We start from the raw sequence: 15,930 nt of genomic DNA on the forward strand, positions 1-15,930 counted from the left end.
AGCTAAACATTCTGCTTTAGTTTTGCCAATACTTGTGCTGCAACTTGCTCGATTGTATATGCTGGATAAATTCTATCCAACAATCTATCAATTAAATATATCCAATAATCTATCAGTAAAACATATCAAATGATATATTAATAAATTGTATCCAATAATCTATGAATAGAATTTATCGAATAATCGTTGACAGCTTGTACATGTACATAATGCTATTTTGGAACATTTTCGAAAAATTTGAATGTGTCTGAAACAAATCTTCTCTTCCGGGGGTCCCTGGGGGTCCCTTGCACCACACATTGTGTGCGGGTGTGTGCATGTGTGCATGTGTGCGCGTGTGTGTGTGTGTGTGTGTGTGTGTGTGTGTGTGTGCGTGTGCGTGTGCGTGTGCGCGTGTGCGTGCGTGCGTGCGTGTGCGCGTGTGCGCGTGTGTGCGTGCGTGCGTGCGTGCGTGTGTGTGTAGGTGGTGGTGTCTCTCCTGCAGGTGGAGGCTCCTCTCCTCCAGACTCAGCTCAGTGACATCGATGCGAGGCTCAGCCAGGCTCAGGACTCCCTGACATGGAACAGCCAAGGTCTGGACCTGTTTGTCTTTGTCTGTCAACAGAACACTCGTATCTCCAAGTTTCAAATGTGTATGTTTTTCCGTAAAGCAAAGCCCTGCTTCATCACACAAGACTGTCGCACAAAACTGGTGAAAATAGCCAGATCTACAATCTTGTAGATCGGCTGTTTTCACTAGTTTAAATCATTTTTAAAATGCGGTTTTGGACATACAAGGTTTCCACACGACAACGACGATAAAAGTAACACCAAGGAATGACCAAGTTAAAGGGATATTTCACTTACAAAAAAACTTTTGGTAATTTTATCGTCTAATCAGTCTTTTATGAACAACCTGAACAGTTTTTAATTTACTTGATTCAATATTTAGATATTTGATGTAAATGTTACCAGGCCCTCCAGGCCCAGGGCCTCTCCCCACACACACCCATTGTAACTTCAAACTTCATTTTAACCATGATAGATTCATTAAAAACACCCATTATTTCTATCATGGTTAAAAAGGAGTTTGAAGTTACAATGGGTGCGTGTGGGGAGAAAAGCCCATAAGGTGTTTCCCTGTTGAAAGTGGAATATCCCTTTAACTCTTTGGCTGCCAGAATTAAAACAACAAATGCAAATGCCCCTCTTTCCATGCCATACCTGAAGGCAGCATTCAAGAGAATTGCCTTGTCCAAACTCTCCTGAACTTGAATGCAGCGTATTATGTTGAATGAATTTCCCTCTTTGTGTAGAAATCCATGCCCTTAAGTCACATCTCCAGTATTCACTTGATTATGCTTAGTTCAGTGTTTGCCTGGCGTTGCCAGCCTCTATCACACACTTTGTTTAGGGAAGAGAGTCTGGTATTTCAGGAAGAGCTTTCATTTCTGGGGTTTGCCCCAAACCACTTGCCCCAAGCCTACAGAAACCACGTGCCCCAAGCATACAACCCTGATTGGCCAACCCTTGAAGCTGGTTGAGGAAATAGAATCTCAATGGATCGTTGCCAGACCGTAATACAACACCACTACCGCCAGGGGTTGTTGTTGTGTTCGGTCTGGTTTATTAACCACACAAGTTCAGTGTGGTATCACACACTGAAAATAGCCGACCTCCAGGCTTGTAGGTCTGATATTTTCGATATTTCCACAAAAAGGCCCTTTTAGAAATGTCATCCCCATGCCTCTCTAACGTGCTCTGCACGCCCCTGCTCTCCAGGTGTGTGGGCGTACATCCAGGAGGTGCGTGACCTGGTGTGTGAGCTGGAGTCGCGCCTCCAGCGGTCCCGGGACAACGTGGAGGAGATCCTGGTCTCCATGAGGTCCTGGGCCTCCGGGCCGCTCTACCAGCGCCGGGAGGCCAAGCGGGACGGCCTGCTGGCCCTGGAGGAGCGGGACGACCGGAGGGACCGGTTCTACTCGCTGGTCACCACCGCCGGACACAAGATGCACTTCCTGCTAAAGGTTGGTTTACGATGGCCCGATTACCATGTACGCCCTATAAGCCCTCAAGCCCTGCACCCTCACTGACTTAAAAGAGTAGTTCACCCCCATGGATATAGGAGTACAGTGGTTTCTTGACAGAAAACATGGTTTAAACTTTATACAATCAATGGATTGGATCATGTTTACCTTACCCCTAAATAATATCATCATTGTTGTGGAAATAGATGATATTGGAGGACTAGAATCCACCTTTGGACGTGAGTAAGTGCAGCATTATGATTTTTTGTTTGTTTGTGTATGTCGGACTTCAGCGATGATTGTAGCGTGCGTTTTGATGCTACAAGCAAATGGTTTGCGTTGTTGTAATCACAAGAATCTTAGCTTTAATTAGGTATATAGTTCGTAAGTGTAGGCTAAGTGACACACACGCTTGTGTAGACGTGAATGTTTGTCAAAATACGGCCCGCGGGCCCGCTGGCGGGACCACGCCTAGGCTGTGATTGTTGTTTATTGATTGTTATAATATTCTGGAGGTCTCAGTTGGAACTGTTACCCCCGCGACCCGATTCCGGATAAGCGGTTGAAGATGGATGGATGGATAATATTTACGTTAATCTGTCAGTTTTTAATTTCTTTTTAGATTAGGGGTTGTAATGTTATTCATTTCCATATTCTGTATTTACTCAATTTTCATCATGTGTACCCTTATTTGTTACTAAATACATATCTTCCATTCCATCTCCCTTTGAGAAAGCACTACTCTTTGTTGACGTTCTAACTGCGATTCAACTAATTTGCATACTTAAATGATTGACATTTGGAGGATTCCCCTGATAACGCTATGAACTGTGGGTAATTCCATTGGCAAAGTCTGCGTCGATACTGACTTTCAGAAAGGACGCATAAAGGGGCTGGCCCAAGCCTTCAGTGACTTAGCCATTTCAATTGGAACAGCCCCCAAGCCCTCACTGACTTCATGTGAACGCGTAACGCCTAATCAAAATCTACATAGTAACTACTAACTAAAGTTTTCAAATGGTTGTAGTGGAGTAGAAGGAAAGTAGTGATATTTTAAAAGATTGCAGTAAAGTGAAAATGTGTATGTAGATACTCAGAAGAAGATATAGATGTAGTCAGATAGATACTCAGTACTCAGACAGTTGCTGTGTCCTCAGAGCAACCTGGATCTGTTGAGGGCGGAGGCCTCCTCTGAGGAGTGGAGAGCATATCTGGAGTACATAGACGACACGGTGGTGGACGGATTCTTCAACGCCATCACGACCTCCCTCAAATTCTTCCTGGAGAACACAGGTAGGACAGACAGACAGACGGACGGACGGACGGACGGACGGACGGACGGACGGACAGACGGACAGGTATATGAGTATAACTAGTAAGACGCCCTAAGGGCGAGAAGCGACCTCGAGGTCACGCACATGGGCGCGGCAGACAGCTGGGCGAACGCTGGCGCTTTGGCATGGGATCAACTTTGATCCCCCAAGAAATGCACAGACCTGGTTGAATGTTTAAGTTGGAAAAGAAATTGACGAAAATGGAGATGACTGTCATACTGTAGACTACATGAGATTGACACAATATGTCCATATATGGGCATCTGACATCATAGATGTCTGACGTGACATAATATACCACATGAGGCTTAATGATGATGACGTCAGGGATCTCCATATATGGGCATAAAAGGGATTGTATTAGTGTGGTTGGGCATCATCTGTGTATATGGGCACAATATGCCCATATATGGACATCAGTCTCATGTGGTCAATTTCCAAGTGTCTTGGCCATATTTGGAGCATGAGGTGTGACAGACAGACGGACATGAGCTGCAAGTCTTCATACTAAATAATGCTGGTCTCTCCTTCCACCTCCAGATGACAGGGCGGTGGGCGTGGCTCCCCTGTTTGAAGCCAGGCTGGAGCTGAAGGCTCCAGAGCTGGTGTTCAGCCCCTCCCTGGACCTGGGAGCAGGAGACGGGTTCTACGCGCTCCTGGAGAGCCTGCTCGACGATGTGTTCAGGATGTCCTCCCTGGTGCCGCGCCTGGCTCAGCACTGCCCCTTCCCTCATTACCAGGTACTGCGGCTCTGACTAGCCTGGGATCCATTCACTTTTCGGGGTTTGATCCGGTCGGGAGCGGAAACCACTTTACGTCATGTTGTAGTCTTCAAAGGACTACACTTTGGCCGGAACTATCAAACCGGAAGCAATTTCAACACAAAACAAGCTCAAGGACATACTTTTAGGGCCTACCTAATAAAACCCTTGATGCAACATAGTTTTGCTTTTGGAAAATGTGTTTGGTATATGCATCTTTTAGTCCAACTCGTAGCGACTGGCAAGACTACACTAGGCTACTCGAGCATTTTAATAGGGATTGGGGAAACAAATGGGGGGAACCAAAACAAAGCAACGCCGCTTCTTCTGCTTGTGGTTTCCGACTAGACCAGATCAAAAGGCCCGTTGTAAACGATACCAGGCTTTCTCCCAGGAAAGCCTGGTGACGCGAGGTTAGGCTCTGACTAGCCTCGGAAACCCAGGCTTATTTTGGCGATCGGAAGAAAAATAAAGCCTGGGCAAGCCCCCCCATAACTGTGCTGGTTCATGACATTTTAATTGTATATTAAATAAATGTAGCTGTTCAGATATCTTATTTTACATCAGTATTGTTCATGTGAACTGGTTTGTTAGGGCTTATCCATTATAATGATAAAATCACTATGATTTATCACTCGTTTTCCACCGCGGATCACTTCCTCATTTACTCAAAGCAGACAGCAGCAGGAGTCATGTCACCCTCCACGTCATTTTGAGACGTCGGAGGACCCGGCGAGATCCGCCGGGCAGCATAGAATGTCCGCGTTAGGTTAGACTAGGCTCTGACAGACCCCCGACCTTCAGAGGCAGAATCAAGAGTCGGAATCAGCACGTTGCAGATATGCAGACACATACACTGGGTCCAGGGGGGAAAATAAAAGTTACTTTTAAATATAAATCCATGAATGTCTCTTTGTCTATCTGTTCTGGTTATTATGTTGTTAAATTACAGCAAAATAACTACAAATGCAAAACTTTAAAAAAATGGTCACTTTAACAAGGTATAATATAATTATATTGTCCACACTTGTATTCTCCCCATCTTGACAGAATGGTATATTCCCAGGTTCCACAGGTCAGCTACACAGGTACAATGCATTATTGTTAATTGTGGCACGTTTACTAACATGCCAAGTTTAGCTGCACTTGAACAACCGTTCCAGACTGCCATATCCAGCCCAAGAAACCGTAGAAACCTGTGTACTGAACTGACGCCACTATTTGCATAAGTAAAAGAAGAGGGTGAAATTCTTTCAAATGCAGGCCCGGATCTACCATATGGGCACTTTGGGCACGTGCCCAGGGGCCCCTGGGTATCAAGGGCAAGGGCAAAAGAATGAATAATAATAAATGATGTCCACCACCCCCTAAAACAAATCATGTGAGAATGCTGCTGAAAAGTGCTGATTGTGTGTTAAGTACAATGTACAATATTTCATGAAAGTCAAGTCAACTGATTAAAACTCCGCCGGACCGCACTGAGCCAACTGCTGCTGCAGATGTTATATTGGACCTACATGCCTACATATGCCTACAAAACATTTTGCGCGCACACGGGGGGCCCTTGGCGCTTCAGTGCCCAGGGGCCCTCTGAGGTGTTAATCCAGCCCTGTTCAAATGCATTTCAAAAGTCTCCTGCGTCCCCATAGGCCGACATGGAGGACATGGCCGACCTGGCGGACATGCGGACGCTCCTATTGGACCGCGCGCAGGTCGTCATGGCGTCGTGCTGCGAGTTCCGCAACTCCCTGGAGCGCTACGCCTTCCTGTACGTGGACGACCGGCAGGAAGTGATGCGGCAGTTCCTGGCCTACGGCCACGTTCTGACCAATCAGGAGATGGAGGCTCAGGCCGAGGGCGGGCTTCCCGAGGCCGCCCCGCCCACACTGGACTGCTTCAAGGAGCAAGTGGACAGGTGGGCGGGGCTTAAATTAAGATATTACAGACATTAAAGGACAACTTTGTTTTTTACAACAAGGGTTCATATTTTAGATTGTAATTAATGTAAAGAAAAGATGTGTGTTAAATGTTTTCATACTGCTTTCTATTGTTTTAGCGATTTTAGTATTTTGATTTCAGTAGGTGGGGGGCATGGGCACATACAAGTGCCTAAATATCTCTTTTTAGACACAATAATCCGGAAATCTTTTTGTTACTATTTCCACCAAACCCCATAAGTCACATCTGCCCATGAAAGATTGTGGTGCACCTTGGGAATGGGCTTATTGTGTCTAAAAGGACATATTTAGCCACTTGCATGCATGCCCCCAACCTGGGAAATAGTAAATGAAAACATTTCAACGCTCATCTTTTCTTTTCTCTAATGACTATCTAAAATATGAACCGTTGTCGTAAAAAAAACAAAGTTGTCTTTTAAAGGCATTTAATAATCCTTGGCCCAATCTCTTTTCAGATATGGATCCGTGGTCAAATAAAACATCAATGTGTGGTCCTTTAGAACCAGTGGTATGATGTTTATGGTCTGTGGTTTAGATCAGGGGTTTTCAAACCTTTTTTGGACTAAGGGCACCCCTGTAAATATCTTGTTCATCCACGGAATTACACTGTTCATTTTTAGAATCTTACATCCATTGGAGGAATATCCGTTTCCATCAGAACTGACTGAAAATAAAGTCATGCTTGACGTTTAACCACGTGAACCCCACCATGCCTATTCTGGGGGGAAGGTTCACCAAAAATAGCAGATCTACAAGCTCACAACGTGTCACAACGTGACGCGTTGTGAGCTTGTAGATCGGCTATTTTTGGTGAAGAGAGTTGTCGTAGATGGAACAAGAACTCAAGTACAGTGCAAATCAGGTGTGTTTTACTAAGCATAGTGAAGTGATATTGATGAATTCCAAATACTGTATGTGTCCCAGCATAGCAGAGGGGCAGTCATTTCGGAAAGCACAGCTTTAGACCAGCCCTGAAATTACTTCTAAAATGTGATAAAGCCACAAAAGCATTTCATAAATATCAGGCTACATTTCACTTAAACGCCAGAGCTTAACTCTGCATGTAAATAAGACTTTTTTTAACTAATGTGAAGAGAAACCTCACATTTTGCAGGTTACATTTCATCTAAAAGGCTGAATTTCTCAGATCTAGTACTTCTGCATGGCATAATTCTATAAGCTATATCTACAAAACTGTTGGGTTAATCTTCACAACCAATATATCATTTTGTAGCTATGATTCCCAGCTTTCAAATAAAATGAAAAAATGAAAATGAAAATTTTTTCAATGACTAGCCCTCAGCTGTGTTCGGTTACATATTATAAAATTATCTCACGGCACCCCTGGACTGGCATCACGGCAACCCAGGGTGCCCCATCACCCACTTTGAAAACCCCTGGTTTAGATGCTATGGTTGATGGTTCATGGTCTATGGTTTATGTATGCTATGGTTGATGGTTTATGGTCTATGGTTTATGTATGCTATGGTTGATGGTTTATGGTCTATGGTTTAGATGCTATGGTTGATGGTTTATGGTCTATGGTTTAGATGCTATGGTTGATGGTTTATGGTCTATGGTTTAGATGCTATGGTTGATGGTTTATGGTCTATGGTTTAGATGCTATGGTTGATGGTTTATGGTCTATGGTTTAGATGCTATGGTTGATGGTTCATGGTCTATGGTTTAGATGCTATGGTTGATGGTTTATGGTCTATGGTTTAGATGCTATGGTTGATGGTTTATGGTCTATGGTTTAGATGCTATGGTTGATGGTTCATGGTCTATGGTTTAGATGCTATGGTTGATGGTTTATGGTCTATGGTTTAGATGCTATGGTTGATGGTTTATGGTCTATGGTTTATGTATGCTATGGTTGATGGTTTATGGTCTATGGTTTAGATGCTATGGTTGATGGTTTTATGGTCTATGGTTTAGATGCTATGGTTGATGGTTTATGGTCTATGGTTTAGATGCTATGGTTGATGGTTCATGGTCTATGGTTTAGATGCTATGGTTGATGGTTTATGGTCTATGGTTTAGATGCTATGGTTGATGGTTTATGGTCTATGGTTTAGATGCTATGGTTGATGGTTTATATGGTCTATGGTTTAGATGCTATGGTTGATGGTTTATGGTCTATGGTTTAGATGCTATGGTTGATGGTTCATGGTCTATGGTTTAGATGCTATGGTTGATGGTTTATGGTCTATGGTTTAGATGCTATGGTTGATGGTTTATGGTCTATGGTTTAGATGCTATGGTTGATGGTTTATGGTCTATGGTTTATGTATGCTATGGTTGATGGTTCATGGTCTATGGTTTAGATGCTATGGTTGATGGTTTATGGTCTATGGTTTAGATGCTATGGTTGATGGTTCATGGTCTATGGTTTGTGTATGCTATGGTTGATGGTTCATGGTCTATGGTTTGTGTATGCTATGGTTGATGGTTCATGGTCTATGGTTTGTGTATGCTATGGTTGATGGTTCATGGTCTATGGTTTGTGTATGCTATGGTTGATGGTTCATGGTCTATGGTTTATGTATGCTATGGTTGATGGTTCATGGTCTATGGTTTATGTATGCTATGGTTGATGGTTCATGGTCTATGGTTTATGTATGCTATGGTTGATGGTTCATGGTCTATGGTTTATGTATGCTATGGTTGATGGTTTATGGTCTGTGGTTTATGTATGCTATGGTTGATGGTTTATGGTCTATGGTTTATGTATGCTATGGTTCATGGTTCATGGTCTATGGTTTATGTATGCTATGGTTGATGGTTTATGGTCTATGGTTTATGTATGCCATGGTTGATGGTTTATGGTCTATGGTTTATGTATGCTATGGTTGATGGTTCATGGTCTATGGTTTATGTATGCTATGGTTGATGGTTTATGGTCTATGGTTTATGTATGCTATGGTTGATGGTTCCAGGTCTATGGTTTATGTATGCTATGGTTGATGGTTCATGGTCTATGGTTTATGTATGCTATGGTTGATGGTTTATGGTCTATGGTTTAGATGCTATGGTTGATGGTTTATGGTCTATGGTTTATGTATGCTATGGTTGATGGTTTATGGTCTATGGTTTAGATGCTATGGTTGATGGTTCATGGTCTATGGTTTATGTATGCTATGGTTGATGGTTTATGGTCTATGGTTTAGATGCTATGGTTGATGGTTTATGGTCTATGGTTTATGTATGCTATGGTTGATGGTTCCAGGTCTATGGTTTATGTATGCTATGGTTGATGATTCATGGTCTATGGTTTATGTATGCTATGGTTGATGGTTTATGGTCTATGGTTTATGTATGCTATGGTTGATGGTTCATGGTCTATGGTTTATGTATGCTATGGTTGATGGTTCATGGTCTATGGTTTATGTATGCTATGGTTGATGGTTCATGGTCTATGGTTTATGTATGCTATGGTTGATGGTTCATGGTCTATGGTTTATGTATGCTATGGTTGATGGTTGCAGGTACGAGCGCATCCTGGAGGAGGTCCAGGCTGTGGAGGTGGTGCAGGTGCTGGGAGGGTGGATGAGGGTGGACGGCCGGGCCTTGAAGAGCTCCCTGCTCAACACCGTCAGGAGGTGGAGCTTCATGTTCAAACAGCACCTGGTGGACCACGTCACCAACAGGTACAGTCAGCCACGTGCACACGTAGACATCAAAGGGGGCTTGAGCCCCTGCCCTTTTATCCGTCTGTAAAAAGTGCCCTCTATAGACCATGAATGCAGTTTTTACTATGGTGAAAGAAATGCAAATGCCTCCTCTTTCCATGCCATACCTGAAGGCAGCGTTCAAGAGAATTGCCTTGTCCAAACTCTCCTGAACTTGAATGCAGCATCTTGTCTTGAAAGAATTGCCTTCTCTGTGTATATGCCGTACGTCACATCTCCAGTATTCACTTAAATGGGCCCCACCATGCTTTTCAAAATATATATTTTATATAAATATTGGTCCATAATATGGTTTTATACAGGTTTTAGCCTAAACAACTACTCGGCTATTTAAATTTCATGTTCTGTCTGTCTCTAATTCCAAGCCGTTTGAGATGCAATACCAAAATGCCCTTTGTTGGCAACGGGGCGCTGTCTTTGGGCTAAAATTGGAACGATACAGAGAATATTGAGAACCACAATGAGAACCATGTAGAGTCAATCGTAATCTTCTCTCTATCGTTCCAATTTTAGTACCACTTTACCTCATGGTTCCACCTCATATATACAGTACAGTCTCAATAGAATATAGCCTCCCAAAAAGTACCGCCCCCTTCTCGAGGGGGCCCAATAGGAAATGAGCCCCCTGTGACATAAGCAAAGGGCCAATTTCAAAAGAGTACCGTTCAAACACGCCCATTTCAGAAAACCACTGAAATGAAAGGCAAGGCTTAGAGTTAATGAATGGGGTTTGGGGTGGCTGGAAAAGACACTGGGAAGACCAAAAAACAAGAAATAATTCATGGTGGGGACCCCTTTAATTATGCTTAGTTCAATGCTGTATCACGCACCGAAAACAGCTTTTACTCAAGTTTTTTTTTTTTTTTTTTTCTTCACCACTGTCCATCTCCCCTCCCAGTCTGTCAGATCTGGAGGCCTTCATCAGGTCAGCTGAGCAGGGTCTGGACGTCCCGGTGGAGGAGGGCGACTACGCTGGCCTGGTGGGGGTGATGGGCCACCTGCTGGCCGCCAAGGACAGGCAGAGCACCACGGACGCCATGTTTGAGCCTCTCCAGCAAACCATCGCTCTGCTGAAGACATACGAGCAGGAGCTGCCTGACACGGTCTACAGGCAACTGGAGGTGAGGACTTAAATCTAGTGAACCTCTTTTGTAAACTTTTTTGGAGCCGTGGGCGGAGCCCATGGTCTCCCTCTGAGTGGCTTTGTGTGTCCTGTCTCACCAGTGAGAAATGTCCCGTTGAGTTCGAACAGTACCTTTTATGACCACACATGTTAAGGGAGGGGCGCTGTTTTCAGGCATGTCCCGTTGAGTTCGAACAGTACCTTTTATGACCACACATGTTAAGGGAGGGGCGCTGTTTTCAGGCCAGGCACACACACGCACACACACACACAGGGGGGAACACATAGAATCAAAAACATAGATCTGGAAGTGCTCAATTTCACGGCTCCACTTCGAACGAAGGTTTGATTTTTTTTTATCCGGGTTGTAAGGCTTGACATAATCGTTTCCATGTTGCGATGTGACGCGTTTCTTTTTAAGTATAAAGTTGTCAAATATGTCAGTAATTTTTTTGTATATTTAGGTTATTTAGGTGCAACTTCAAAGCATACAAGTCAAACAGAAATGTAATTGTCAACGACAAAAACACAATTAAATTGTTAATCACAATTATTTGACTGATGAGTACCTGAGAGAAATAACAGTAAAAATTCTGGATAAAGATCTTTTTTTTTCTTTTGATTTACCAGACTTTCTTAATGCACTCCCCCCTCATTTTGTTGAGTTAGATTATTTTTTTACTTAACTCATATTAGGAATTATAAGACATAATACTTATGGAAAGTGGAAAAACAGTATATCTCCAGCAGTTTGTGGAACAACAGTCTAAGTCCGTACAAGCAATATTCAGCAGACAAAGGGAGCAGATAACCTTAAAACAGACAATTAAACAAAATGAGGGGGGATTGCATTAACAATTTAACAGATTAATAATGCCTAGTTTGTGGTTTACAGTCTGGTAAATCCAACAATATGTGTCCCAGCATAGCAGAGGGGCAGTCATTTCGGAAAGCACAGCTTTAGACCAGCCCTGACATTACTTTTTTTTTTCTTTTCTTTTTTTAATGTGATAAAGCCACAAAAGCATTTCATAAATATCAGGCTACATTTCACTTAAACGCCAGAGCTTAAAGTGTAGGCACCATGAAATTTGCCTTGTAAAACTGTTGACACATGTCTCTAAAGGTCCCCCTAAGTATTTTTTACATATATTTGAGTCATATTAGTTTGGGAATACATAGTTACATTTGAGGTTTATAAATTAATAAGACCAACTGTGGCCATTTTGGGAAATAACTTCGGAAATAAAGTTGTCGCGTGAAAATGACGAAAACAAGAGAATCTCTCTTGCCCTCTTGTCTCGGTGAAATGCAAGCTGGACACGCCCATTTCTGCCCCCCCCCCCCCCGCCGTTTCCTTGTCAGCACGGCTGCACGGACTGACAGCGCAGCGGTGGAAGAAGTACTCATATTTTGTACTCAAGTAAAAGTATCAACAAGTAAAAGTATCGATACTACAATGTAGAAATAAACCGTTACAAGAAAATGTCCGTCACGCACTGTGAGCTTGTAGATCGGCTAATTTCAAATGGCCGATGTATATATAGTGATTAATGAATGGTTTGTAATAATAATTAAACAAAGTCTTTTTAATAACTTTTTTTAAATAACTGCAGTGGAGTAAAAGTAGCCTACAATGATTTATTTTGAGATGAAGTGGAGTAGAAATAAAAGTACTGAAAATGTAAAACACTCCAGTAAAGTAAAAATACCTCAAAATTGTAGGGCCCTACTTAAGTACAGTATCTGAGTAAATGTAGCCTACTTAGATACCGACTGCAGGCGAGCCGATTAGAAGAAGAGCTGGTCGCGGCTATCTCCGCCTCAAAGTACATCAATACTTGAGTAAATGTAGGCTACTTAGTTACTTTACACTCGACTCACTAGCAGGCTGCACGTAGATGCGAGCGGGCGAGCGGCTCTCATCCACTCACAATGATGACAAGCCTCGGTCAAAGTGCTTGGTTTTGTACTTGAGTAAATGTTGGCTACTTAGTTACTTTACACACGAGTCACGTGCGTAGATGCGAGCCTAGATGCGAGCGCAAGCCTCGGTCAAAGTGCTTGGTTTAATGTTTTATTTTAAATCTATCTTCTAATTATTATTAACTTATCCTCACAAATAGTCGCCCTGTCCGGCTGTCCCCTATTTATCTTATTTTGTCATGATGATTTGTCCCAGGAACGGCCCGGGAAAGAAAAGCTCCATAAAAATCACCGAGTCACAATGGCTTGTTCATCCCACACATGAACCTCTCATCGCGGCATGAACAGCGAACAGCAGCCGCTGTCCACAAAGCCTGGAGCGAAGTCAAGACCCGCCCCTCGCGACTGTAGAAAGTCTTTGACTCGTGCGAGCTGTGCTTCAGCATGAATACAGCGAAATCAGTCAGGACAATTACAAAACATGACACAACGTGTGATAGCATACATATCGTTGGTCACCGTCGCTGACAAAGTTATGTATTTACAGTATTATTAGGATATATATATCGTAATTCCCACGGCCAATTCTCCACCGACTTCCATTGGGTCACGTGACCAACATTCCTCAAGTGACACGCTGTTTCTGCTCGTCACTTTCCGAGGCGGCTGGGCGGTGCCTCGGGAGTTGAGACCGCCTTCTCCCTACAGCTCTGAATATTAACCCTTTCAGGGTATAGTTGCATTGGCAAATATTTTCACAATTATATCACAATTAATTGGAGACAAAGTAGAGCCCATTCTGTTACCCTTCCTTTAACTCTGCATGTAAATAAGACTTTTTTAAATTAATGTGAAGAGAAACCTCACATTTTGCAGTTTACATTTTATCTAAAAGGCTGAATTTCTCAGATCTAGTATTTCTGCATGGCATAACTCTATAAGCTATATCTACAAAACTGTTGGGTCAATCTTCACAACCAATATATCATTTTGTAGCTATGATTCCCAGCTTTCAAATGAAATGAAAAAATGAAAATGAAAAAAAAAAAACTTCAATGACTAGCCCTCAGCTGTGTTCGGTCACATATATATATATATATAAAAAAAATCAAATATGGACTTATGCTGTTATTCGTCTCAGGTACTCAAAATTAATCGTCATGTAAAATGTCATAATCGTGACGGCCCTAGGAAGACTTTCCTTCTACTCAATCTGTGTCTCACCCTCTCCCTCCCTCCCTCTCTCTCTCTCCCTCTTCCTCTCCCTCTTCCTCTTCCTCTCTCTCTCTCTCTCTCTCTCTCTCTCTCTCTCTCTCTCTCTCTCTCTCTCTCTCCCTCTTCCTCTCCCTCTTCCTCTCTCTCTCTCTCTCTCTCTCTCTCTCTCTCTCTCTCTCTCTCTCTCTCTCTCTCTCTCTCTCTCTCTCTCCCTCTTCCTCTCCTCTCTCTCTCTCTCTCTCTCTCTCTCTCTCTCTCTCTCTCTCTCTCTCTCTCTCTCTCTCTCTCTCTCTTCCTCTCTCTCTCTCTCTCTCTCTCTCTAGGAGCTGCCAGAGAAGTGGACCAACGTGAAGAAGCAAGCGGTGTCGGTCAAACAGCAGGTGGCGCCGCTGAAGGCGAGCGAGGTGGCCAGCCTGCGGAGGAAGTGCGCCTCGTTTGACGTGGAGCAGCACACCTTCAGAGAGCACTTCAGGAAACACGCCCCCTTCAGGTAGACACGCCTAGGGTTACCAACCGTCCCGTAAAATACGGGATCGTCCCTTTTTTGGAAACTAAAAGACGTGTCCCGTATTGAACTGAAACGGGACGCTCTTTGTCCCGTATTTTAAGGTTGGGGGATAAATATGAATGACGGGATGATTTAATTGAGAAATGACAGCGATTCTGCCTGTCAGAGAGCTTCCACTTCCACTCTGCTCTCCTCTGAGACGATAAGTGCTGCATCCCATTGCTGTGAGAGGCGCTGCGCTGTTTGTAAGCAGCTGATTGGCTTATTAACATACGGCTCTGAGTGTTGCTAAGACACAGTCTCCGCCCCCTACACACTCCCTTCCCAAGCATGGGCTGTAGGTTCACTCCACAAGTTGCCTGCGAGAGACGAAACGAGTGCGTGCGAGCGACCATACGACAGTGCTCGGCTCAGAACATTGTTTAATGTCTTAAAAAAACGTGTGACAGAAGATTGTGTACAAACATATTAGACATGAATCCATGATAGGTGATAGGCTAAACAAAAAGGTGAAAAAGCAGGCAAGCAACAGAAAATAAGCCATGGATATTGGTATTCCTGGGAACACTACAGTAATCTTGTCTGCCAACTAAAGCGACCCCAGACAGGCTGGTATGTGAAATAACATAAGCATGCGTTGATTTTGTTTTTAAAACCTAATGGTTATTGCTGTATGCCAATATGATTAAACTAGTGTTGGGTAGCCTACCAGAGAGTGGGCACATAAGGACCAGGTAGACTTAGGCGATATGTTTTGGAAAATTGAGAGACACCCGAATTAATATTGTGAAAGGAAACATATGATTTAATAGAGGAAAATACCCATTTTAGCCAACTTTATAACCGAAAATATCCGATTTTTCGGCCCAAAGACACCCGAATTAATATTGTGAAAGGAAAAATATGATTTAATATCGGAAAATGCCCGTTTTAGCCAACTTTATAACCGAAAATATGCGATTTTTCGGCGCCGCCTTTGGCGGCGCATGTTTCCTTAGAAAGTGTCCCGTATTTGAAACTCTGGGAGTTGGCAACCCTAGACACGCCCCTTTCAGGTAGACATGCCCTTTCAGGTAGACACGCCCCGTTCAGGTAGACACGCCCTTTTCAGGTAGACACCCCTTAATGTGGTCCCAGGTTGGACTGTGACAGAGTTTTTATTGCGACCGTCAGGTTGCAGTTACTATCAAAACCTCCACGACTATCCCTCCCTCCGTCCGTCAGTCAGTCCCCCCCTACTCTTATCTCCGGCACCGTTGCCCCTATCCATGCCAAACCTTGCACACACACTCCTTGGATGACAAATCACAACCCCCACCCCTGATTTCTCACATGGCCCTCTTCGAGCGCCACCATCAGGCCGATCTTTGCAAAACACATTTTTGGACACTTCTCCTACAGATTTTA

The 15,930-nt window shown here is 43.4% G+C and overlaps 1 protein-coding gene across 1 annotated transcript in view; it reads left to right on the forward strand.

The window, feature by feature from the left end:
- The window catches only part of dnah9 (dynein, axonemal, heavy chain 9), a gene marked incomplete at both ends in the record, with an annotated part of 122,590 nt that overhangs the window by 17,009 nt on the left and 89,651 nt on the right, over positions 1 to 15,930 (forward strand). The window contains 8 exons of the mRNA XM_080725498.1: positions 464 to 572; positions 1,762 to 2,006; positions 3,164 to 3,299; positions 3,881 to 4,080; positions 5,751 to 6,016; positions 9,548 to 9,709; positions 10,650 to 10,872; positions 14,339 to 14,505. Coding sequence (XP_080581624.1) covers positions 464 to 572; positions 1,762 to 2,006; positions 3,164 to 3,299; positions 3,881 to 4,080; positions 5,751 to 6,016; positions 9,548 to 9,709; positions 10,650 to 10,872; positions 14,339 to 14,505 — 1,508 coding nt within the window. The remainder of the gene's footprint in view (positions 1 to 463; positions 573 to 1,761; positions 2,007 to 3,163; positions 3,300 to 3,880; positions 4,081 to 5,750; positions 6,017 to 9,547; positions 9,710 to 10,649; positions 10,873 to 14,338; positions 14,506 to 15,930) is intronic.

Source organism: Nannobrachium achirus, assembly GCF_963921795.1.
Source record: "Nannobrachium achirus genome assembly, chromosome: 5".
Lineage (NCBI taxonomy): Eukaryota > Metazoa > Chordata > Actinopteri > Myctophiformes > Myctophidae > Nannobrachium > Nannobrachium achirus.